A 27,169-nucleotide genomic window follows, 5' to 3' on the forward strand; every position below is an offset into this window, starting at 1 on the left:
ATCGCAAAATAGAAAATAAAATCGTTTTTCTACCTTTGTCTGGTCATTTTATTATTTAAATCATGTTAGTCCAAGGCTCTGGTTTCTGTTTGTCTTCTGTTAACTCGCTCGCCAGGGTCTCCTGCCCATTTGACGTTTTCTTCTTTCTCCGTGCTCACCTTCCATCTTCCATATCTCTACCTTCCCTTCCACTGCCATATCCAGCATTTCTGTTTCTTTCCCACTGTCTACCATTTCCCTCTCTCACCCGCCTCGGGCCTTCTCTAAATTCCCCTCCATGTAGCATCTCTCCCTTCCTCCCTTCCATTATCATGTGCACCATTTTTTTCTCCCCATGCACCATCTCTCCCTGCCCTCTATCCCTATGTCCAACATTTCTCCATACATATCCCCCTCCTCTCCACTGTATACAGTTTACAGAATTGAATGCAGTTTACAGAATTATATGGCGCAGGACCTGCTTACATTGGAAAGTTGGTCCTCAACCTGGCAGCTAGGCTTCAATGCTAAGAAATGTAAGGTCATGCACCTCGGAAGTGGAAATCCATGCAGGATGTACTTCTTGAACGGAGAAACTTTAACTAGGACTTCAGCAGAACGAGATTTAGGAGTAATCATCAGTGCAGACATGAAAACTGCCAATCAAGTGGAGAAGGCTTCATCTAAGGCAAGGCAGATATTGGGTTGTATCAATAGAAGTTTCGTCAGCCGAAAGCCTGAAGTCATAATGCCATTGTACAGGGCCATGGTGAGACCTCATCTGGAGTACTGTGTGCAATTCTGGAGGCCACATTACAGTAAAGATGTGCGCAGAATTGAATCGGTTCAGCGGACGGCCACCAGGATGATCTCGGGGCTCAAGGGTCTCTCGTATGAAGAGAGACTGAACAAATTGCAGCTCTACACTCTCGAGGAACGTAGGGAGAGGGGAGACATGATCGAAACATTTAAGTGCCTCACGGGACGTGTCGAAGTGGAAGATGATATTTTCTTTCTCAAGGGACCCTCGGCCACAAGAGGGCACCCGCTCAAACTCAGGGGCGGAAAATTTCATGGCGACACCAGAAAGTATTTCTTCACAGAGAGAGTGGTTGATCATTGGAACAAGCTTCCAGTGCAGGTGATCGAGGCACACAGCGTGCCAGACTTTAAGAATAAATGGAATACCCATGTGGGATCCCTACGAGGGTCAAGATAAGGAAATTGGGTCATTAGGGTATAGACAGGGGGTGGGTAAGCAGAGTGGGCAGACTTGATGGGCTGTAGCCCTTTTCTGCCGTCATCTTCTATGTTTCTGAGATATTTCCTCCTCACCCCTTTCTACCTCTGTTGCATCTCTCCCTTCCTCTCCTCCATCCCATCTCCACTAATTCTTCCTCTCTCCCTTCATGTGCAGCAGCTTTTCTCCTTCCTATCCCTCGTGCAGCAGCTTTCCATCACTCCTATTCCCCTGTGCAGCATACACCCCCTTTAGGCCTCCTATAGTAGCAGCAGCGGTAGTGGTGACCGGCTTGGCAGAGGCAGTGTGGTGAATAGACTTCTCTTAGCCTACCCCACTGGGGCCTTCCCTCTGCCACCTTCCCTCTGCCACATCACTGATGATGTTAATGATGACATATGGTCTTAAGGATGCAGAACCCAAGGTGAGAGGAGTTAAGAGTTGAAAGCAGCCTCGAAAAGGTGGGCTTTTAACTGGGCCTTAAACACTGCCAGAGACAGAGCCCGCCATAGGAATTCGGGCAGCTTGCTCCAAAATTACAGCGCAGCAAGGTAGAAGGGACAGAGTCTGGAGTAGAGAGCTGCACGGGAATTGGGATGATGGGGATCCCGTGGGGACGCCCCCTAGGGTCGTGGGGATCCTGCGGGGATGCCCCCTAGGGTCGCGGGGATCCCGTGGGGACGCCCCCTAGGGTCGCGGGGTTCCTGCGGGGTTAGAAACATAGAAAGATGACGGCAGAAAAGGGCCACAGCCCATCAAGTCTGCCCACTCCACTGACCCACCCCATTAGGTCTGAGTGCTAATGCTAGTACCTTAACTCGGCCCTCATAGGGACCCCACGTGGATGTCCCATTTATTCTTAAAGTCGAGAACGCTGGTGGCCTTGACCACCTGCACCGGAAGTCTGTTCCAGTGATCCACCACCCTTTCTGTGAAGAAATACCTCCTGGTGTCACCGTCAAATTTCCCCCCTCTGAGTTTGAGTGGGTGCCCCCTTGTGATCGAGGGTCCCTTGGGAAAGAATATGTTGTTTTCCACCTCGACACGACCTGTGATGTACTTAAATGTCTCAATCATGTCTCCCCTTTCCCTGCGCTCGAGCCGCGAGGCTCGTCTTCTTTTCCCTACTTGCCCTGCCACAGCACACAGCCGACCGGAGGTCTTCCACGATGTCAGTGCTGACGTCGGGAAGACTTCCGGTCAGCTGTGTGCTGCGGCAGGGCAGGTAGGAAAAATTCAAGGCAGTGGCGTACCAAGGGGGGGGGAGGTCCGCCCTGGGGCAGCCTTAGGGAGGGTGCAGAGCCGACCAGATCCCCTTACCTTCGTGGTGCTTTCCCCCGACTGACTGACCGACCGACCGACAACAGGCCCGGTCCGACAAACCTCCCTGCCCTGTAGCCGCGAATCTAAATTACCTTCTTACAGCAGCTGGATTCAGGGCAGGGAGGTTTGTCGGACCGGGCTTGTTCTGTTGTCGGGCGGGTGGGGAAGCGCCACGAAGGTAAGGGGCAGGGAGGGAGAAAGGGAGGAAAGGTGGAGTAGAGAGGAAAGGACGCTGAAGGGACATGGGGAAGACAGAGTGGGGAGAAGGATGCTGAAGGGACATGGGGAAGACAGAGTGGGGAGAAGGATGCTGAAGGGACATGGGGAAGAGAGAGTGGGGAGAAGATGCTGGCAGGGACATGGGGAAGAGAGAGTGGGGAAAAGATGCTGGCAGGGACATGGGGAAGAGAGAGTGGGGAAAAGATGCTGGCAGGGACATGGGGAAGAGAGAGTGGGGAGAAGATGCTGGCAGGGAAGAAGACAGAGATGCCAGACTATGGGGGGAGCGGAGGGAAGAAGATGGGTGCCAGACCAATTTGGAAGGGGGGAGAAAGGTAGAGGCACAGTAACAGAGTAAATGGAAGACGCAGAGAGAAGAGAGACAGTGGATAGAAGGAATTGAATGAGAACATGAGGAAAGCAGAAACCAGGCAACAAAGGTAGGAAAAAAATTCTATTCTATTTCTTTTTTTTTTTTTGCTTCAGGATAAAATAGTATATTAGTTGTGTTGATAAAAATTTATAAACATTAGAGGCTCTGGTAGAAACCCGTTTACAAAGTATGTATTCTTCCCAATTAATATTTCCAAATTAATAAAGTCTCTTTGCTTATTTGTAAATGGGTTTCTACCAGAGCCTTTAATTCAATAGCATAATTAAATGAAATAACTATTTCTGAAGTTTATAGGGACAGGCGGGGATGGAGGGGATTCCTCACGGGGACGGGTGGGGACGGAGGGATTCCTCGTGGGGACGGGTGGGATTTCTGTCCCCGCACAACTCTCTAGTCTGGAGTTGGCAGAGGAATAGAAGGGCACAGATAAGAGGGACTTACCAGCTGAGTGGAGCTCACGAGGAGGAGGGGGGGGGGGGAGGAAGACATAGGGGGAGATAAGTGAAGAGAGTAGGAAACCAGTTCTGCCAAAATCAGTACAGGCCTATGAGAAACATTAATACTTGAGAACAGGAGGATATGTATTCACTGTCCAGGGGGGATCACTAGTCCATCTCAGGTTAGGTGGTCAAAGAACACAAGGACAGAGTCCTCCATTTTTGAAAGGTAGTCTGCTCATCAGTATAGACTCCTCCCCAATTCAAACAGATAGCAAAATTAAACTCCTTGGAGTCATTTTAGACAGGATCTTACCTTTCATCAACAAATTAGTGCAGTTATGCAGAAATGTTTCCATAAGCTTAGGCTCATCCATTCTATTTCCTCTTTTCTTGATCCCTCCTCCATTAATATCCTGATTCACTCCCTAGTAATTTCCAACTATAGATTACTGTAATTCCCTCTATCAGGGCATAACCCAGAAAGAAATTCGCCGTCTACAACTATTGCAAAACACCGCTGTTAAATTAATCTATAACGCAAAAAATATTTGATCATGTCACCCCTTTCCTCTGTAAAGCACATTGGCTACCTGTCGCTCATCGTCTCTCCTATAAAATACTCCTCACTTTTAAAACAAAAAACTAACCAACCACTGTTCATAGATAAACTTTTGATCCCTTACTCATCATCAAGGACCTTCCGATCAAATAATCAAAATTTATTCTCTATACCGTCAATATGGGAATTGTTTTACGATACTACTCACAAATTCATCTTTTCGGTTACCGCTCCCTCTCTGTGGAATGCCCTTCCACTAGACATTCGATTAGAGAACTCACTCAGAAAATTTAAAACCAAGCTTAAAACTTTCCTCTTTAAAGATGCTTTTACTCTTTAGCATCAGTCTCTGCCTCTTAATTCCCCAATTCATGTGTAGCATTGAAACATCTAATACTTCTTTTGAAGTGATTCCCCTCCTAATATCTTTACCACTCCCCACTTACCGTCCTTTTTTATTAATTTTACTGCAATGTATTTTAAACAACCTTTCCCTCCCCTACTTTCCTTTTGTTTCATGTATGTTAATCTGAATTTGTCCAGGATATTTTTTTTAATATTTGATAAATTATTGTTTTTATTTACCTATTTTAATTGTTTCCTATAATCTTTTATAATGTACATCGTCTAGACATGTATTCTGATAGATGGTATATCAAAAATAAAGAAACTTGAAACTCAGCTGTACTTGTATGCTACAAAGCTGTGACTCTTTGAGGATATAAACAGCCTGTATTTGGATGCGATTACCTACGACAAAGTCCCAAATCCTTGCCGCTTCCTGACAGAGATAAAGATTACATCTCTCCTTGTTTGTTGACAAAACATTACTACTTGATTGCATGGATTAATACTGATGTACCCTGAAGAAAGACTCAAAAGGGCTGAATGGTTGATGACCACATCCCTTCTTTGTCCCAAGGTACAAATCTTTACAACTGTAAACCCACTACGGACAGAGAGTACCTATATCTATTTATCTGGATTTATTAACCGCCTTTATGAAGAGATTCATCCAAGGCGGTGCACAGCAAGTACAAATGCAACACAAATTTGTTAACAGAATAACAGTGGTAAAAAAAGACCAAATATAAAACAAATGCAACGGGTGAGGTCAACTCAAAATCAGCAAATTGAAAATAATAGGACTACCATGAAACAGTTTCAAAATTATACTTATAGCAGCACTGAATTTAGAAAGATATAATACAATGTCAACATACCGTATTTTCACTCTATAAGATGCACTTTTTAAGTGGGTGGAAATGTTGGTGTGTCTTATGCAGCGAAGACGCCCTGACTCCCCCCCTAGTAACTCCCCCCCCCGTCCCATAGTACCTTTTTAAACACCCCTTAAGTGTGGTGGTCCTGCAGTGTATCAGCCAGCAGGAGCATGCTTTCTGCGTTCCTGCCTGGGTCTACGCCGCTTTGTGAATGACTGCTGTCAGTTCTCACGAGTCCCACGAGAACACAGCAGCCGTTCACAAAGCGGCGCGGGCCCAGGCAGGAATGCAGAAAGCACGCTCCCGCTGGCCGATACACTGCTGACCCCCAGGCTTAAGGGGTGTTTAAAAAGGTACTACGGGGGCGGGGGTGTTTTAAAAAGGTATGGGGGGATTAAAAAATTACCGGAGGGGGCGAAGGAGGAGGAAAAAATTGTTAGTCGGCTGGGACGGATCCCTCCTGTCCCAGTCTACCACTAGACCACCGGAGGTGAGGAGGGGGAGCAGGTTACAGGGCAGGGTAGTGGGAAATGGTACAAAGCCTGGCAGGGAAGGGGGACAGGGTGCAGAGCCTGGGAGGGAGTGTGGGGTTGGGTGCACAATTTGGTTCAGAATGTTTTTTTTCTTGTTTTCCCTCTCTAAATCTAGGGTGCGTCTTAAGGTCAGGTGCGTCTTATAGAGCAAAAAAATACAGTACTACTTAAGAAACTACTAATATGTACACCTCAAAACGTTCAAACAGATACGATGCCAGTGCTTTACTACAATACAGCTTATCCTATAGCTGAGGGATCATTCAACTCGTATGCAAAAATCTCATGCTCTCTTTAAAACTTTCCTTCGATAAAAGTTGTCATTATAAAAAGTTTACATCAACGTCTTCTGTCTTTTCAGGCAGCACTTTGGGAGTTCAAAGTTCTGCCACCATTTTGAAGAAATACTTGTTTCCTACATAACGATTACCCTTAATGATTATATGATTTTTTTTTTTACTTTGTTCACCGCATAGAACTTACAAGATTATGCGGTATAGAAGTCATTTGTTATGTTATGTTATCAAGTGCAGTTATTAGATGGGAACAAGATGGGTGGTACAGAGGCCATTGGGATAAGCAGATAGGAAGCTAAAAATCAAGGCAAGTTGATTATACAGTTAAAGATATAGGAACTGATTTAGTTACAGTGTGCGTAGCAAGCTACTCCTGGTGTTGCACGAGTAAATAATCAATCGCCCTATGTATTAAAGGCTTGGGTGAAGAACCAGGTTTTCACCTGCTTCCTGAAGTAGAGGTATTCTAGAATTAGACATAGTCCCTCTGGGGGTAAATTCTAGAATGTGGGAGCTAAGCTGCTTTGATTGCACCGTATTTTAGGACGGGGGTGAAAACGGTATTGTTTGAGTGCTTTTTTGGTGTGAGCCATGTGACAGTGAGTTGGGGCAGTTCTTTTTTATCCCGTGGTTGTTGGTTTGTTTTTTTGTTTTTTTTTGCTGTTTTGTATTTGTCTAATATTTAATGTGATTTTGTATGTGATTTTGTTTCTCGCTTAGATTTGTGCATAAGCGGGTTATAAATAATTTTAAATAAATAGAAATATGGTAAGCATTAATACAGGTTACCCAGTCTATGATTGATGCACCCGTCTTTTAGTGCCTTAATATACTTTTGGAGTTTGATGCACGGGCCACTCTTTTTGAATATTTATGTTCAGTAAGAGGAAGGGGGAGGTCAGTCAGAGAGTAGGAGGTGAGTATCTGTATGCCTGGGAGGTGAAGGAGAGCAAGAGATGGGTGTTTATGAGCTGGGAGAGCAAAAACTGAGGCCTAAATGCACAAAAGTCAGTGACTGTCTAATGACTGTCGCTAAACCATTTTTCACTGGTTTAGCAACGATCACATTTGCCAACCTGCAGCAGAAAACGGCTCACCCCGTGGTTTCTGCACGACAGATCAGTCTCCGATTCGACCAGGCAAATAAGGTCAATAATATTGAAATGCCATGTAAACTAGCCAAGCGATTGATGCTCTAACGCAGGGGTAGGGAACTCACGGACCTCTAGAGCTGTATTCCAGTTGGGTTTTCAGGATTTCCCCAATGAATACAAGAACATAAGAAGTTGCCTCCGCTGGGTCAGACCAAAGGTCCATCACGCCCAGCAGTCCGCTCCTGCGGCAGCCCATCAGGTCCATGACCTGTAAGGTGACCCTTGTCTAAAACCCTTTATTCCCCTTTATGCTTCTATCTATCCTTTCATAATTCTATCTCTACCTCTATCTATATCCCTCAATCCCCATATCCTTCAGGAATTTATCCAATCCTTCTTTAAAATCCCGTAGTGTACTCTGTCCTATCACAACCTCCGGAAGCACATTCCAGGTGTCCACCACCCTCTGAGTGAAAAAGAACTTCCTAGCATTGGTTCTAAACCTGTCCCCTGTCAATTTCTCCAAGTGCCCCCTTGTTCTTGTGGTTCCCAATAGGCTGAAGAATCTGTCCCTCTCTACCTTCTCTATGCCTTTCATGATCTTGGAAAGTCTCTATCATGTCTCCTCTGAGTCTCCACTTTTCCAGGGAGAAGAGCTCCAGCCTTTCTAACCTGTCTGCGTATGAAAGGTTTTCCCTACCTTTTATCATTTTTGTCTCTCTTCTCTGAACCCTCTCAAGTATCGCCATGAAAGCAGTGCATGCAAATAGATCTCATGCATATTCATTGGGGAAATCCTGAAAACCTGACTAGAATACGGCTCTCGAGGACTGGACTCCTGCTCTAACGCTTCGTGATGTAAAAAAAAAAAAAAAAAAAAAGTAGTGAACACTTTTAGTGATCTGAAAAAGCGATTGGTCAAGACCAGTCACTTACATGTCTTAGCGATAGTTCAGTCCTGAAATTAATATAATATTTATAACTGGCACCAAGACCCTCCCCTGTGCCCGCAAAAATCAGGAGAAGGGGAGCCCACTCCCTCTTGCCATTGCGAACCAACCTCCCCCCACCCCCCCGTGGGAGAGAAAATTGGCAAGAGGGATGCTCACTCCTTCCTGCCAATGGAAGCCCCCTCCTGCACAAATGAAAAAAGGCAGAAGAGATGCCCACTCCCTCCTGCCACCAGATGCTCCCTCAACCTCCCCCACCCCTTGAACCCCACATACCTTTGTGAGAAGTTGAGAACAGGAGATGCTCGTCCCTTCTGCTTCGACGCCCACCAGTCCAAAATGGTGGGCCTTCCCCTCCCTAGTGCATCATGTGATGCATAGGGAGGGGCTTAAGGCCCTGATTGGCTCAGACACCTAAGGTGCCTTGGGAGGGGCCTTAGACCCCCTCCTCCTCACCGTGCATCACATGATGCATCGGAAAGGGGAAGGACTGCCATTTTGGACTGGCGGGCCTCGGAGCAGGAGAGACCAACCATCCCTCTTGCTCTCAACTTCTCACAAAGGTACGGGGTGGAGGGATGTTCGGGAGTAGGCATCCCTCCTATCTTTTTTTGGGGGGGGAAGGTGGGAGGGTAGGAGATAGTTCTTGGGGGGGGATGCCTGGCACAAAGGGGGCCTCCCATTGGTAGGAGGGAGTGGGCATCACTCCTGCCATTTTTGCTCCCACCAGGGGGGGAGGGTCTCCTGGTGCAAGTTTCTGGGGGTGGGGGTCTTTGGGGAGGGTCGTCATGGCATTTTTTTTTTTAATAGGGCAAACATCTTTTGTAATCTAGAATATATGGTAATTCTTTATTATCCACCAGTTGTAAATTGACTCAGTTGCCATGTAACATCTCCTGTGATATTGAATGTACTATAATTCTTCTATATAAACTGTAATTAACTCTTCTCCTGTAATGTAATTCTACTGGAAATACCCAGATATCTTCTTTATTGTAATCCGTGGCTATGTTACATCTGCTGCGATATGTATTGTAACTCTTCATTGTTACTTGTAATCTACTCTTTTCCTGTAATGTAATTCTACTGGAAATGCCCAGATATCATCTTTATTGTAATCCGCCTAGAACCGCAAGGCACAGGCGGAATAGAAATCCCTAATGTAATGTAATGTAATATTCTCTGCCTTCCTCATAGCACACTCACTCTCTCTGATCTACTCTTTTCCCGACATTTTATTAATAACTTGCTATACATCACCTTGAGCACACTATAAATAAGTGATTTATAAATGTGAACAAACATTCTAGTAGTTCAAAGTCTGGCTCCTAGTTCCTAAGAAACATCATTGAGCCCTGTCAGAAGCAATTACGGCAATCCTTTCATGCTCTAGGACACATACCGACACAATGCTTGCATTCATCCTAGTTCTGATATACGAACAAGCATGCCTAGAGTGGGTGCTAAAATTATGGATTTTTCTGCTACATATGGGCATAGTTAGAACCCAGATTTTAGAGCCGTATTGAACAAGAAGAATTTTTTTTTTTTTGTAAAACAGGATTTTTTATTTTTTTAAATTATCAAAGCATGTATATAATTTGAACACATTAAAACTGTCCCAGCATATTTTTATATCCGTTCGGCTGAATGGAACACCTAACACTGAGGAGCCGAGACCACTGCACTAGAGAATGACACAGGGGACAAATTTTTCCCCGTCCCCGCGGGAATTCGTTTTCCCAGCCCGTCTTTTTCAAGTCCCAGCCCCATTCCTGCAAGCTCTGTCCTCATCTGCACAAGCCTCAAACCCTTTAAAAATCATAAGTGTTCAAGATTTGTGCGATTAAGGCCGAGCTTACGGGAATGGGGGGAAAGGACAGGGACAAAACTTAGGGGATGCAGAAATTAAGTTCCTGTGGGAACGGGGAAAAAAAAAAATTTGTCCCCGTGTCATTCTCTACACTGCACATGGGAAGGGCTACACGTGCTCAGAACTTACATTACATTCTAGCTCTGAGAGAATTAATCCATCTCGGTGATATGCAATGGGCCTCACCCATTTGTATTGCCTGACTCAGTCCTGTTTGATAATGGAAAAATGGAAGGTTCTTTTCTGTTCTTCAGTCAGGCTCTAATTTATAAGCAGGGTTACTCAGGAACAAGCTGAGCCCCATATCTGCCTCTACTAGATTCATACACTACTTCATAGATTACGGAAAAAAAAAAACCAAAAACAAACTAAGGAGATGAATCACAGATTTACACAATTATCTGACATCTTGACTAATGATTAATAATGGGGTTCCCTGCCCCAACCCAGAGGAGGACCTATCAGTAAAGAACTTACTGGTGATTGGGACTGCCCATCAGAGTCGGCCATTTGCTTCTGGTTAAGGTTTCTTTCTGTACTATCCTGAAGTTTGCGGTTAATCTATGAAGGGGAGAAAGACAAAACAGTAGAGTTACTATATTAGCATCCATATGAGAGAGAATGAACAGAAAGCATACTGTAGGCGACAATGTTGATGCCTGGTATAGGGATCCACAATGTCTCCCCCCTCTAGTTACATGCTAGGCACAGACATTTGCACTTGCTGGAGGAAAGAGAATGTGAGATTACAATTAAAACATTCCATTACAGTGGTGCCTCGCATAACGAACGCCTCACACAACGAACGCTGCACACAACGAACTTCATGTCTTGATTCACACAACGAACTTCGTTTCACACAACGAACTTCACACAACGAACTTCGTTTCACACAACGAACTTCGTTTCACACAACGAAGTCGCCCGAGCTGCCGATGTATTGCATCCTTCCGCGCAGGCACTGCAGGCAGTCGTTAGTCACTGCGCTTAACTGCCCTCTCTCACTGTATACAGTCGTCCTTTTAAGATAAACTCAATATTTTTTATATATCATGGCTTCTAAAAAAAGCAGGAAGGTGATTTCTGTTGAAATGAAACGGGAAATAATTAGAAGGAGTGAATGTGGGGTAAAACAGTGTGACCTCGTCAAAGAGTTTGGCCTCAGCAAGACCACCATTTTCACCATTTTGACAAATTTATCTTTTTTTATGTCATCTTAGCATATTTTATGCTGCAGAACGAATTATTTTTTTTAACATGTATTGTTATGGGAAAACGCGTTTCACATAACGAACTTTTCGCATAACAAACTTGCTCCTGGAACGAATTAAGTTCGTTGTGTGAGGCACCACTGTATTTGACAGTCTTTAACAGAGCGCTGGAAGGCTACATTTAACACAGAAAAGTAAATTCTGATGAGGCACAACGATATGAAGTCACAAAAAGAAAAACTGAAAAGGAAACAAAGAAATCGCTCTTTACTGAAAGGGTGATAGATTTCTAGTATTTTCCAGCAGGCGTTGCGTTAGCATTCAAGCATTCTTTGGACAAGAGCTCATCAGAGAGCCCTCGAGTCTCTTTCTATGAGGAGTGTGTGGCGCAGTGGTTGGATCTACAGCCTCAGCACCCTGGGGTTGTGGGTTCAAACCCCACGCTGCTCCTTGTGACCCTGGGCAAGTCACTCAGTCCTCCATAGCCCCAGGTACGTTAGATAGATTGTGAGCCCACCGGGACAGATAGGGAAAATGCTTGAGTACCTGATTGTAAAAACCGCTTAGATAACTTTGATAGGCGGTATATAAAAATCTAAATAAACTTGAAACTTGTCAGCCTCTATCCGGAGGAGCGGAGAACGCCGGTGCAGCCAGTCCCCCAGCCGCTGGCGTGCAGCACGGCTGGAGAGGGGAGCGAGTCGGCGATGTCAGAGAACAGCGGGGAAGTTGAAGACCCAGCTGTACAGCAGGCATTAGCAGTTTCTGTGATACAGCAATCACTGTGTGATCTCCTGGAGTCAGCAGAGGAACGGCAGAATCAATTGTCAGCGATTTCAGCCTCAGGTACCGTGGAACCGAAATTAATTGAGCCAAACTTTGCAATAGCTCCTTTAAAAAAGCCCTCAGTTATAGACCTGAACTCTATTTGAGAAGCTATATCTCAGCTACAGTCCTCTTTGGGAACTCAGATGCAAAATTTGACTACCTATTGCTCTGGAGTACTTTCAGAATCATTGAAATTGCAGCAAAGAGTGGCTAAAATTGAAATGGAAGAAGGGAAAGACACGAATATAAACTGAAACCCCCAATTTTTAGGTCATTTTCTTGTCCCAAAAATCTAGGTTTATATTTTAGTATTATACAGTAAATGAAGGGAATACAATAAGTGAATCTCAACGATCACTACCATTCTTCTCAACAATATCTTCTTGTAGTTCCTTCCGTCCAATTGTTCTACGATACAACATGCAAAAACTATCTTCTCAGTAGTCACCCTCACATTATGGAACGCCCTATCTTTGGCCCCGGGACAAGAAACTATTCTCAACAACTTTAAATCTAGTCTTAAAACCTCTCTGTTTAAAGATGCTTACGAGATCTGTTCCTAGGACTAACTGCTCATGAGACTCAGACAACTGGCCACACATTAAAGACTCCCTTTATCCCTTTCGTTTTTTCCATTCCCTTTTCTTTTTAGTTTCATGTAATGTATCCTATCCACTTCCCTTATGTCTGTAATGTTCATGTAGTCAGTTTTTCCCCACTTTATATTTTAAAATACCTTTTTTGAAAAAATAAAATCTTTGTAAAATTGTAAACCACTTTGTACGCAAAAGCGGTATATCAAAGACTAAATAAACTTGAAACTTGAAGTGACACAAGGAATACAACGAAAAACCAAAACAAAACTGCAGTGGAATGTACAAGGTGCAGGAATTTATTCAATAAAAATCATAAAAACATGTATAGCATACATAAAATAAATGTAATAAATATAGCCAGAAACTGGTCCTTGTATTGAAAAACTTCTTCTTACGTAGAATATCAAAAAACCAGATTGGAAAAAAAACAAACAAAATCGAACGGAACAGGCGTAAAAGTGCTGAATGGAATATAGCAACAGAAACAAACACAACTATACCTTATCTATCCAGTGAAGGATCCGAGGTTCCCATGTATCAGGACCCTGCTCTATTCCTCCAGGAGTTTTCAGCATGTTCATAGACTCTGTAGCAAAGGCATCCATCAACGCATCAATCACTGCCAAGTGTGATCCCTGCAGAGAGAAACCACAAAACTGCTGAAAGAAAATAGGATGTAGAAAATAAGGCTGGAATATTTTCATACCGCTACAGATTTGTGGAATACCAAAATGAAAGTGAAACATGAGATGGAAAACATTATCCCTGATAAGCTATGACAGCCCGTGCATGAGCATTCAAGTCTTCACACTACCTTTGGATATTTAGTTTGGTCCAATAAAAGCTTTCATAAGCAGAAAATGACAGCAGTTAAATACCATATGGCCTATCTAGTCTGCTTATTCATACCAGCCACTAAGCTCTACAGACTCTTCCTCTCCCTTAAAAGAATTTCTATGTTTTTTTCTCATCTTCATCATATTCACTAAAAGGGTGTTACACATATCCGCCATCCTTTCTATACAGAAATATTTCCTTCATTACTACTAAGTCCACCCCTGATCTCTTGCCCCAGAACTTCCTTTCAAATGAGGGCGCCATTGCCTATGCATTTAAGCATCGCTTTGATATCTTCCCAAGGACAGCCCTGGTTCTTCCATGGAAGAGATTTTTTTTTTTTTTCTTCCAAAAAAACACTCTTTTTGGGTTCTAAAGAGATACAGAACCCTTCAGTTTTAAGCGTTCCTCCTTCTCCCTCTTTTTCTCCACAGTATGACATCTTCAGTAGGGTTACCAGATTTTCGGGAACAAAAATCCAGACCCATGGCCCCGCCCAAGACACACCCTGTTCTGCCAACCAGACCAGCCTCCTCGACTTGTTTGCTCATTGGGATGGCATCTGCGCATTCACGTGACATCACCGTGTTTCATCGCGCATGCACAGATACCGTCCCGATGTCACTCGTTGCTAGAAGCTTTTCAAAACCTGGACAAAGGAGGGTACATGTCCAGGGAAATCCGGATTTCTGGTAACCCTAATCTTCAATATCTGCCCTTATTCCACAGAACACACAGGCCAAAGAGAAAATAGCATATAAGATTTCAGCCATCACCTTATCCTCAGACTGATTACCAATATAAATTTCTGGTATACAGATTTGAGAGATTCATTACTCTTTACTCTATTATTTATTTAAAAAATTTCTCACTTGCTTAAACCTAAGCGGTTTACAAAATACAATCAAATATTATGGTTATCATGACCTGTTTCCATGAGTCATGTAATGATGAACAACAGATTACCATATTTTTGTAATAAAAAGTTTGTTCTGCTCCCATTTTGTGTGGACAGTTTCTCAGTTCTTCTATAGATTGTCGGTTCTAAAATGTATAAAAAGTGTGCTCTGTAGACTCACATCTCCCAGAGTGCTTAGCTACTCCTAGAGGGTGTGAATGTAGCTTTCTGGAGCCTGCCTTCTTCTTTAGTCTGAGAGAGAACAGTGGCCATTTTGTGAGACCACATGGCTGCAAGAAAACTTGGGTTTAACATCGTCCTCTCACCAGATTTTCACCCTTTATTTCTGCTAGCCTAATACAGCTTAGATTCAGTATGTAAGTCTGGAGGACAGTGTTATTCCCCACAAGGTATGTGGACACACTCCCAGCTTCCCCTTGGATGTGCTGGTTGAGTGAGAAGATTCTGTAAACAAAATTGGACTGCCTTGAAATCAAATTGCGAGTGTTTATTCCTTACTTCAAGTTATTAAAAAAAGTTGTTCAAAAAAACTAGAGAGTCTGGTTGGTAACGTTAAGGTTAAAAAAGTAAGGGTTAACGGAATGGAAGCCTTAAGACAAGTGCCAACCTAATTCAGCGAGTTCAGCAGGGCTTGGCCATTTTGAAGAAGGGACCAAAAAGTAGGGTGCCCCGAACATCTGCAGGGTTGGGGCCTGTTGACAGGCACAGACTTGGGCCTGCGGTCCTGCACACTAGTTATGAGGTCATCCAGACCTTTGCCAAACAGGAATTGCCCCTGGAAAGGCAACCTGTTCAATGTTGTCTTCGAAGGCGAGTTGCTGGACCACTGCCGGATCCACAGGATCCTACGCACTGAAATGGAATAGGCTGAAAACTTGCAGAAGACCTTCAGCATGTTATTCAGAGCATCCACCATGTAGTTCACCCCCAAAACTAGAAGAAGTCGAGATCCTGGATCACGACTTAGCTTAGAATGGCAAGCCCTGGCCACAAAGGAGGAGGCCATCACCACCTTAATTCCGGTGGTCACCAAGTCAAAAAGGTGTTTGAGGATAAAATCCACTCTATGGTCCTGAACATCCTTCAGGACAACCTCCCCTATCAATGCAGAGAGAAGTGCATTCAGTAACCTGTGCTACTGAAGAACCAAATTTTGGGGAAGCAAAGCACTGGTTAAAAGCATCTGCCATTGAATAATGACAAGAATTGGCCCTAGCGCATTTCAAGGGGCCCTCAGGAGCCTCCCAAATGTCCATGAGTATCTTAATTATGTTAGGATGATCAGGAAAGGTAGTGGACTGTGGCCTCTGATCACTCATGAGGGAACAATCCACAGCGACAGGCTGCCCAGCCTCCAGCATCAACTCCTGGATGGACTATGTGATCAAAGCCACCAAATGTGGGGGCTTACAAAATCTCCGCACCATTGGATCCTCCTCCTGATCCGAGGGTCAACCCAGATCTTAGTCCTGGGCTAGATGGACCATTGGTCTGATCCAGTCCTTGGAATTTCTTAGAGATCAGACTCCACAGGTGACCCTTGAGGGGAGGAACGCTGGCCTAGTGCCTAATCCTCAGTAAGCCTGGTTCTAAGTGAGAGGTTGTAGAGGCTTAGCATTTAAAGATAGTTTTCACAGCACCCGTGAACTACATATATAACTTACATTTCATTACTTGCTAAGACTCAAAAACTAAATAAAGCATACAAATTATCTTAGGGCTTTCTATACCAGTGTAACATACCCAGTACCTTAATAGGATTTAATTAAGCAGCTCAATAATAAGATGCAGACAGTAGTCTAGCAGCAAGAGGGGAGCTATCCAGTCTATTGCACGAGTGTCACATGTATAATTATCTCCCCGCTGGCAACAAATTATATGTTTATGCTTACTGTAAAGAGCTCATGGCTCTCAGAGAATAAGTCCATTCCCTTGAGGCTAGTTGCAGACTTGGAGGAGCTGAGGGAGAGGTACATAGAGGAGACCTACAGGGATGTTGTAGAAAAGTCCTACTTCCAGTCTCGCAGCCCCTGCGCTGCTTTGGAGGAGGGAGGTCTCCTAAAAGGAGATCACCACCCTAGTGATGCAGGAAATAATCCTGTAGCCAGGAGCTGCCCACCAAATGATGCAGATTCAATATCCTCTTACACTGAGGATCTATCTTCACGGGCTTCAACCCAGAAGGGAGGACAGCCGTTGTAGTGGAAGATCCAATCATTAGGCATGTAAATAGCTGGGTGGCTGGTGGGCATGAAGATTGCCTGGTCACCTGCCTGCCTGGTGCAAAGGTGGCAGACCTCATGTGCCACTTACACAAGATATTAGATAGTGCTGGGGAGGAGCCGTCTGTCTTGGTACATGTAGGTACTAATGACATAGGAAAATATGGGAGGGAGGTTCTGGAAGCCAAATTTAGGCGCAGGACCCAAGAGACAGGCAGAGCTCTGAAGTCTAAATGTGTGGTTGAGATGACGGTACAGGGTTGAGGGATTTAGATTTGTTAGGAACTGAGCTACATTCTGAGAAAGGGGGAGCCTATTCTGAAAGGATGGACTCCACCTTAACCAGGATGGGACCAGGCTGCTGGTGCTAATGTCTAAAAAGGAGATAGAGAGTAGCTTTTAAATTAAGATGGGGTGGGGAGAAGTCGAAAGTCGCCCAGGAGCAGATGGTTCGGTGTGGAGTATCCTTGAAGGATACTGTTGAATCAGAACATTTAGGGAGCCCCGATAGAGAGATTTCAAAAATGGTGAAATAAAAGCCAAGAGTGCGTAAGAGGGAAGCAGATTAAAGATGTGAAGTAGAGAATGACACGGTGAAAAAATTGGTCCCCGTCACCGCCCCGTCCCCGTCTCACCATCCCCGTCACCGCCCCGTCCCCGTCTCACCATCCCCGTCTCACCATCCTCTTCACCGCCCCGTCACCGCCACTGCCACCCCATTCACCGCCCCGTCACCGCCACTGCAATCCCATTCACTTTTCTTTATTTACGTATAAAGGAAACATTCTTTAAAACTTTAAAACTTTAAAACTTAGTTAAATATTAGTTAATAACTATACAAAAACAAAACACGCAGAGAAAAAATTAATTAATAAAAATTCTCAAAACTGACACATTTTGATCACTAAATTTAAAATAGTTATTTTTCATACAGTTTTTCAATCACTAATCTTCCACCACCCCTGGGGCTAGCAATGCAAAAACAAACACGACATGTACTTTAAATGCTGCCGTGATTAGCATAGTGACCGCGGCTACGGCTGCAAGTCTCCCCTCCCCCCAGCGATCACGGCAGGAGGGCACCCAACCCCTCCTGTAGACCCCCCCCAACGGCCCTCCCGACAATCGCAGCAGAAGGGTACCCAACCCCTCCTGCCGGTCCTCCCAATGGCCTCCCCTAAGATCGCCGGCAGGAGGGTACCCAACCCCTCCTGCTGGACCCCCCCCCCAACGAACCCTCCCACCCCGGAACCCCCTTAGTCTTACTTTCCAAGTTGGACCGGACGGCTCCTCACACGTATGGCCAGCAGGCTTGCCTCCGTCCAAATGAGGCGGGCCCGCCCCTACCCTGCCCAACCCACGGGATCCTAGGGCCTGATTGGTCTAGGCACCTAAAGCCACTCCCGCTATAGGAGGGGCCTTAGGTGCTTGGGCCAATCAGGCCCTAGGATCCTGTGGGTTAGGCAGGGGAGGGGAGGGGCGGGCCCGCCTCATTTGGACGGAGGCAGGCCTGCTGGCCAGACGAGCGAGGAGCTGTCCGGTCCAACTTGGAAAGTAAGACTAAGGGGGTTCCGGGGTGGGAGGGGTCGTTGGGGGGGGGGGGCCGGCAGGAGGGGTTGGGTACCCTCCTGCCGGCGATCTTAGGGGAGGCCATTGGGAGGCAGGGGAGGGGAGGGGCGGGCCCGCCTCATTTGGACGGAGGCAGGCCTGCTGGCCAGACGAGCGAGGAGCTGTCCGGTCCAACTTGGAAAGTAAGACTAAGGGGGTTCCGGGGTGGGAGGGTTCGTTGGGGGGGGTCCAGCAGGAGGGGTTGGGTACCCTCCTGCCGGCGATCTTAGGGGAGGCCATTGGGAGGACCGGCAGGAGGGGTTGGGTACCCTTCTGCTGCGATTGGCAGGAAGGGTTGATCTGACAAATGAGGAGCACGGTGAAACACAGGTAAATAGCGGTTCCTAGAAGGGGGTACATTGGCCCGCGGGGACAAACCTGTTCACCGTTTCCGCGGTCGGTGAATGGCCTTGTCCCCGTCACCGCAGCGACTGCTAGTTTTCTTCCCCGTTTTCGGCGGTGACCCGCGGCTTAAATGCGGTGGCCGCGGGTAAACCGTCACCGTGTCATTCTCTAATGTGAAGCTATCCCTATCATCTTAGCAGCCTGTAGATACAAAGAAAAAACACAATTTGAAGTGCCTGTATACAAAGGCTAGAAGTCTAAAAAATAAAGTAGGCGAGTTAAAGTATATAGTACTGAATGATGAAGCAGATATAATAGGCATCTCAGAGACCTGGTGGAAGGAGGACAATCAATGGGACACTGTTACTTGGGTACAAATTATATATCTCAATGATAAGAGTAGATCAAATTGGAGGGGGGGTTGCACTATACTGTATGTTAAAGAGGGAATTGAATCAAACAAAAAGCACAGTTACTTACCGTAACAGTTGTTATCCAGGAACAGCAGGCAGATATTCTCAACAGGTGGGTGACGTCACCAACGGAGCCCTGCAGCGGACTTGAAGATCTTTGTAAGAGCTTATGAGTGCTGCACTGCGCATGCGCGAGTGCCTTCCCGCCTGAGTCAGGGCGCATGTCTCCTGTGAAATACCTCAGTTCAGATAACTAGCTAAGAAGCCAACCAGGGGAGGAGGGTGGGTTGTGAGAATATCTGCCTGCTGTCTCTGGATAACAACTGTTACGGTAAGTAACTATGCTTTATCCCAGGACAAGCAGGCAGCATATTCTCAACAAGTGGGTGATCTCCAAGCTAAGCATAATGGGATGGAAGGAGAGTTGGCAAGTTAAGAAAAGAGATTTTGTAAAACAGACTGGCCAAAATGGCCATCCCTTCTGGAGGAAGTATCCAGACATTAATGAGAGGTGAAAGTATGAACCGAGGACCAAGTGGCAGCCTTGCAGATTTCCTCAATAGGAGTTGATCTGAGGAAAGCTACAGATGCCACCATTGCTCTAACTCTGTGGCCCGTGACTCGACCCTGCAGAGGGAGACCAGTCTGAGCATAGCAGAAAGAGATGCAAGCAGCCATCCAGTTGGATAGGGTTCGCTTCGAGACAGGATGCCCCAACTTATTTGGATCGAAGGAGATGAAAAGTTGTGGGGCTGGTCTGTGAGGTTGAGTATGTTGCAAGTAGAAAGCCAAGGCCTGCTTACAGTCCAAAGTATGAAGCGCCACTTCTCCAGGATGAGAATGAGGCTTTGGAAAAAATACTGGAAGAACAATAGATTGATTGATGTGAAATTCTGAAAACAACTTTAGGCAAGAATTTTGGATGAGTACGGAGGACCACTTTGTCATAGTGGAAAACTGTGAAAGGTGGATCCGCAACCAAGGCTTGTAACTCACTGACTCTTCGAGCAGACGTGAGGGCTATCAGAAAAACCACTTTCCAAGTAAGATACTAGAGATGAGCCTTATCAATTGGTTCAAATGGAGGCTTCATCAATTGAGCCAAGACAACATTGAGATCCCAGACCACTGGAGGTGGTTTGAGTGGTGGATGTACATTAAAAAGTCCTTTCATGAAGTGGGAAACCACAGGATGTGCAGACAGGGGTTTCCCTCGAACGATGCCTCAATCGAGGTTCAGGAGAGCGTGTCCCAGGAGGAGGCGAAGAGTCACTGGATGATAAGTGACGAGACTTCTGAGGCTTGCCTCGAGGTGCCTCAACAGGAGGCTCAGGCTGAGGCTCAAGGAAGTAGGCTCAAGGAAGCAGGGTCAAGGCTGGGACGAGCTAAGCCATGACCGAGAAAATCTGAGTGGCCAAAATGGCTTACAACATGTCCTCGAACATAGGTACCGAGACGAAGGGATCAGATTTCGAAGGTGCAGCAGTGCGCTCCAAAGAGGGTGACCTCGAGGATGAGTATTCTCTATGTTTGGAGGCACGCTTAGCTGGAGATCTCAAAGAGGCTGGTAGGACTGTAGGCACAGCCTTGGATGCCTGAGACTCTGGAGGCTTCTTAGGAAGGGTACCTGAAGGAGAAACAGGAGACTTACCCACAGATACAGACTTGGAAGGGACTGCAGGTGAGGCCTTCGAGACCAAAGATGTCGAGGTCAAGGCCTTGGTCAAGGCAGCCACGGGTGTCTGGGTCGAGATCTTGGAAGTCGAGGCCGTCCCCGAAGCCAAGGTCGAGACCCTCTCAGCAGACTGTTCCATAGTGCCAAATAGTTGAAGAGTTTTGGCATGGCATCTGCGAAGGGCTCGAGGTTGAAGGGTAGCACAGCGCGAACAAGTGTCGGGGCAATGTTCGGGACCCAGGCAAGCAATACACCAACGATGAGGGTTGGTGAGTGAAATTACTTTGCTGCACTGGCTACACTTTTTGAAACCGGTAAGAGGCCGGGACATAGAAAAAAGATAGGCCGACGAAAGAATGAGGTTCAGCGGCCAGGCCTAGGCCGAAAGGCCACCGGCCAAAAAGAAACAATAAAAAACTTTATTTATTTTTTTTTTTAAAGAAAAGGAGAAAAAGACAGGCGGGCACAGCGACTGAGAAAAACAACAAAGCCGCGGTGCGAGAAGGCAACGAAGTAGCTGCAGAGCTGAAGTGAAGAGGACTTCTCGGCTCTGCGGAAAACGTTGAACTGAGGTACCTCACAGGAGACGTGCACCCTGACTCTGGCGGGAAGGCACTCGCGCATGCACAGTGCAGCACTCGTAAGCTCTTACAAAGATCTTCAAGCAAGTCTGCCCGCTGCGGGGCTCCGTCGGTGACGTCACCCACCTGTTGAGAATATGCTGCCTGCTTGTCCTGGGATAATAAACACTCTGCACGACACAGATAACAGTGTGAAATCCATATGGATAAAAATTTCATGTGTGAAGGGAAGGAATATAAAAGGTAAATCAAGAGTGCTGTAGAAGGGGTACAATTGGATCAATTTTTTACTGCATCAAGATTTACAAAGACTAGGGGATACTCGAAGTTACTGAGCAATGCTTTTAAAACCAACAGGAGGAAATATTTTTTCACTCAGAATAATTAAGAGCCCCTGCTCTAGGGTATACTTATTCAGGTCTTTGTCTCTTGTCGTATGTCTTCTGGTGCAAATCCCATACTATTTGTGTCATATTTTTCTGAACTGTTTCAAGTCCTTGGCAAGATACAGACTCCAAAACAACACACAATAAGAACATAAGAACAGTCTTACTGGATCAGATCTAGCCCAGTAACTCATCTTCACGAAGGCCAATCCAAATCACAAGGAGTGTGTGGCGCAGTGGTTGGATCTACAGCCTCAGCACCCTGGGGTTGTGGGTTCAAACCCCACGCTGCTCCTTGTGACCCTGGGCAAGTCACTTAATCCTCCATAGCCCCAGGTACATTAGATAGATTGTGAGCCCACCGGGACAGAGAGGGAAAATACTTGAGTACCTGATTGTAAAAACCGCTTAGATAACCTTGATAGGCGGTATATAAAATCCTAATAAACTTGAAACTTGAAACAAGTACCTGGCAAAAACCCACAGCATTCCAGTAGCGGTACTTCTCCCCAAGTCTGTCTCAAAAGCAGTTTATGGACTTTTCCTCCAGGAACTTCTCCAAACCTTTTTTTTTTTTTTTTTAAACCACTCTCACCTCATCCTCTGGCAATGCATTCCAGATCTTAATTATTCTGAGTGAAAAAATATTTCCTCCTGTTGGTTTTAAAAGCATTGCTCAGTAACTTCGAGTATCCCCTAGTCCAGGGGTGTCCAATGTCGGTCCTCGAGGGCCGCAATCCAGTCGGGTTTTCTGGATTTCCCCAATGAATATTCATTGAAAGCAGTGCATGCAAATAGATCTCATGCATATTCATTGGGGAAATCCTGAAAACCCGACTGGATTGCGGCCCTCGAGGACCGACATTGGACACCCCTGCCCTAGTCTTTGTAAATCTTGATGCAGTAAAAAATTGATCCAATTGTACCCCTTCTACACCACTCTGGATTTACCTTTTATATTCCTTCCCTTCACACATGAAATTTTTATCCATATGGATTTCACACTGTTATCTGTGTCGTGCACTGGGGTAGGCAATTCCAGGTCCTTGAGAGCAAATCCATCTCATACAATGAATACGTATGAGATGGATTTGCATGCACTGCCTCCTTGAAATGCAAATCTATCTCATGCATATTTATTGTGGATATCCTGCAAACATGACCTGGCTCTGGAGGACCGGAATTGCCTACCCCTGCCCTAGAGGAAAGGAGGGATAGAAAAGATGATGCCTTTCATGTATTTAACCATCTATATTAAAAATACTTTTTTTTTTTCTTTTACAGCATATGACTTGAGGTTGCAGGGTAGTAATGTCAGAAAATTATTTTTTTTTCGCGAAGAGGGTGATAGATGTCTCAAATACCTTTCCTGTGGAGGTGGGGAGGACAAAAATTGACAGAATTTTAAAAATGCATGGGATAAACACAGGATCCCTATATAGAAAGGGAATGGAATCACAACAAAACATCAATGACCTCATAGTTGCTAATGTTGGCAGGTACTTAGCAACTCCAGCAGTTGGGGGAAGGCAGGCCAGTGTCTGGCAAACTTAAATAGTCTCGTGTTCTGACAGATCAGGATGGTCTGGAGTGGGCTTTGACAACAACTTAGCAGTTGGGAAGAAAGGCCACTGCCAGCCTGTGTCCTGTCAATGGCAAAGACAATCGGGATCGAGAAAGGATATTTATCCAATTCACATCACATCCTGTAAGTTTGTGTGCTGTATATCTCAGTAGATTGAAATTGGTGAATTAGCACTATTATTAGATTATTAAAACAATGAATGGCTACACCGTCCAAAGCACAGACATTGGCGCGCCCACAATCCCGCAGCAACATTTGCGTACCATCGCTTCGAGGCCTTCCCGTTCGTGCTGTGAATGGGGGACCCCCCCCAGTAAATTTACAAATCCTTGCGCTCCCGTTGGGGGAGGTGTGGGGGGAATGCCCCCCTCGAGTACACAGAAAACTCCTGTTGTCCCATTTTTGCTCTTCGGGAGTTTTCAGTGTAGTGGGGGGGGGGTCTTCCCTCAACGGGAGCACGAGGACTTGTAAGTTCAGTGGGGGTGGGGGGTTCCCCCCCCCCAAACAGCATGAATGTGTGCAAATGTCACTGCTGGACTGTCGGCGTACCAATGTCTGGAGCGCTTTTAATGGGTCACCTAATGAATGCGAGTATGCTACAGCCATAACAATGTGGCCATGGCTGCCTTGTTCAGCAGACTGGATGTTGCTATAATTCTCCAGGACCCTGAACATTGTATTCACTGCTCTTTCCTTCCTTCTTCTCATGAAGCTTCGAACACTTGTCATAGCTTGTTATCGGCACACAGTGCCTTAATAAACATTTGTAGATATGATGGTATCTCAGAAGCCACAGGCTACAAACCTACATTATACTACATTGCTGAGGATTCTGCTACAATCAATAAGAAAATCTTAACAGAAACCCAGAGATCAATGGAAAACACAAAAAGCTAATCTGGTCATTAAAAGTTGCAAACCGTTAAGTGGTCACATGATGAAGCTCCACAGTCTGATACCAACTCAATAGCACCCACAAAAAAATAAATTTGACCACCAAACGTGTGTGGGTTTTTTTTAGATACCTAGGCAACACAAAGCAGTTAACTTAACAAGATTTAAAAAAAAGGCTAGGATAATTTCCTAAAAGAAAAGCACATAAGCCATTATTAAGATGGACTTGGGAAAATCCACGGCATAAAGTCTGTTTGGGATTTGGTCAGGTACTCGTGACCTCGGTTGAACACTGTTGGTAACAAAGATATGATGAACCTTCAGTCTGTACCAGTTTGGCAACTCATATATTCTTATATAATTAAATGACCATGAATCTTGTAAAGATTTCCAGTGTAACCTGTGGGGGAGAAACTGGCTCTGCTACAGATCCCGGGTTGTGTTCCTAATATAGGTAGTCCCCGTTATATGAACATTTGACTTACGTCGGACTCGTACTTATGAACGGGGGTCCTGTTCTGCCTTCAGTGTCCCTCCCAACGTGCTCCTCTCCCTCCCAAGCTCCAACGTGCCTCTCTCTCTCCATTCTGTGCCTCAAGTACGTGCCTTCCTCCAGTGAGTGTTTACCTTCTGGCCTGCTCCCTCCTGCCGAAGTCGTTTCTCTGTACAAAACCGCATGCAGCGGCTCCTATGAGCGTCCTGCGGCCGAGCCGGAAGCCTTCCCTCTGACATTGGCGCTCCTCCCATGTCAGAGGGAAGGCTTCCGGCTCAGCTGCAGGATGCATATAGGAGCCGCCGCCCATGGCTTTGTGCAGAGAAATTAATGCGGTAGGAAGGAGGAGGGAGCCAGCCAGAAAGTAAAGGAGGAAGGCATGTATTTGAGGCACAGAATGGAGGGAGGGAGGGAGAGTGCACAAACTTCAAACAAATGATGGATGGAAAGAAGAAGGGAGGGAAGCACGAGCCATAGAATGGAAGAGAGAGGGAAAGAGATGTTGAGGTGAGGGAGGGAACAGAAAGGGAAAATTGGGTGTCTGAGAGAGGGAAAGAGAGATGGTGCACATGGAGAGATGACGAAAGAGGAGAATTGTTGGGCATAGGGAGGGAGAGAGGATTATTGGATATGCTGGTGGGAGAGGAGTGAAGTAAAGATGCATGGGGAAGAGAGATATGAGAGGAAGTAATGTTTGTTGAGGTGGTGGAGAGAGAACAGTGGGATGTATGGAAAGGGATGCAAGAGGGGCTTTAAGGAGGTGGAGAAGGGGGGGAAAATACTAGGATCCGAGTTACATACAAATTCAACTTAACGGTTTATAAAACAGAACCCGTTCTTAACCTGGGGACTGACTGTATACAGAAAGGGTGGGGAGGTAGAGGTTTTGCTAAAAGTAAATGGTGTAAATACCATTTTGATGGGCTTCTGTTTCAGATCCTCATCCTTCACGGGTTTTTCTTGGTCAACAGGTGCCAGGCCCCGGTGGCCCAGGAGTTGCAGCATACTAGCATTGTCCCGTGGTGCTGAAGCATTATCCTCCGAAGGTTGGAGCATGTTCCGGTATACTCTGCAATATATGTCCGATGACAACAACAAGCGGATGACAGGGGGCTTGATGTGTTCCTGATCATATTGATCTGTATAGTAGGGTTCCTTCAGCTCTTCAGGAATGCACTCTGCAACAATGACGAAAACAAGAAATGTGGTTAAATGATTATTATTACTATTATTATTTTTTAATATATCTATTAATTTTTCAGTCTAAAAACAGTGCATAAAATAATACATTCAAATAATTTGAAAAACATCACTTACATCCATCCATAAATACATGAGAAACCAAGTTCATCCCCTTCCCTCCCACCCCGATTCCAATGTATTCAATAAAACCCAACAACAATACATACATATATGTAATTAATAAGCAAATCTTAATTTAAATATCCCTCTCTCTCCCACCCACCCCCTTTCCCCTGGATGTGCAAATCAAACCAGAAATAGGGAAATAAACCATTTAATTAGAATTGATAAAATTGATCAATGGACCCCTCGTCAATTTAAACAACTCAATTATTACCCGTTCAGAATTCATTTTCACGTACTTATAACACAAGCATAATGAATTCCACCAAAAAGTGAAATTTAATCTGTCAAAATTCTTCAAATTTTTAGTGACCATTTGCATGGCTACCCCGGTCATACCAAGTAATCTGCTCTTATGTCTATCTATTGGAGGAGTAGGAGATGACAACATCCCACAGATTACCGCTTCATACAACAGCTGATCCGCACTCTCCAAAATCAAATTAATATGTCCCCATATAGACCTCCAAAAATGGAGTATCAAAGGACAATAGAACAACAGATGATCCAGTGTCCCCATGTCAAGATGCCAGCATCTATTAGATTTTGAACTATCTAGCTTTTGTAATCTAACAGGGGTCCAAAAACTTCTATGCAACAAAAAAACCCCATGTTTTGTCTCATAGATGCTGACGCTGTATATCTCATCCTCCAAGTCCAAATTCGTGGCCATTGAGACTCAGAAATCTGCTGCTTTATCTCAATGCTCCAAATATCTCTCAGACCAGTGTTTGGTTTCTTATTCAAAAATTCAGATATTTATTTATACCACTTGGCTGACTGATGCCCTAGCAAATCTGTCTGGAAGCATAGGCCCGGCAAGCTATACTGATCCTTTAAATTTCACCAATCAGGGAACCCTCTCTGAATGACCTGCTTCAACTGCAACCACTTATATGCTTGAGACTTTGTAATGCCAAATGGTTGTTGCAGTCGTGAAAAATCAAGCATTGTCCCGTTTGATAATACATCATCTAATGTACGTATATGCCTGCCTGCAGCCAATTCTTCCAGAGGATCTTAGACTCGCCAGTTTGAATCTTGGAGTTCAACCATAAAGATGTGGCAAAAAGAATGCGACCGTCCTT

At 45.2% G+C, this 27,169-nt stretch overlaps 1 protein-coding gene across 2 annotated transcripts in view; it reads right to left on the reverse strand.

Annotated features, from left to right (window-relative positions):
• CAMSAP3 (calmodulin regulated spectrin associated protein family member 3) overlaps positions 1 to 27,169 on the reverse strand; it is a 198,659-nt gene that overhangs the window by 102,672 nt on the left and 68,818 nt on the right. For both annotated transcript variants that reach the window (XM_033916157.1, XM_033916158.1), the window contains exons 2-4: positions 25,629 to 25,894; positions 13,259 to 13,393; positions 10,601 to 10,684 (exon numbers count right to left, since the gene is read on the reverse strand). In XM_033916157.1, coding sequence (XP_033772048.1) covers positions 10,601 to 10,684; positions 13,259 to 13,393; positions 25,629 to 25,894 — 485 coding nt within the window. The remainder of the gene's footprint in view (positions 1 to 10,600; positions 10,685 to 13,258; positions 13,394 to 25,628; positions 25,895 to 27,169) is intronic.

The sequence above is a fragment of the Geotrypetes seraphini genome, chromosome 12, assembly GCF_902459505.1.
Source record: "Geotrypetes seraphini chromosome 12, aGeoSer1.1, whole genome shotgun sequence".
NCBI lineage: Eukaryota > Metazoa > Chordata > Amphibia > Gymnophiona > Dermophiidae > Geotrypetes > Geotrypetes seraphini.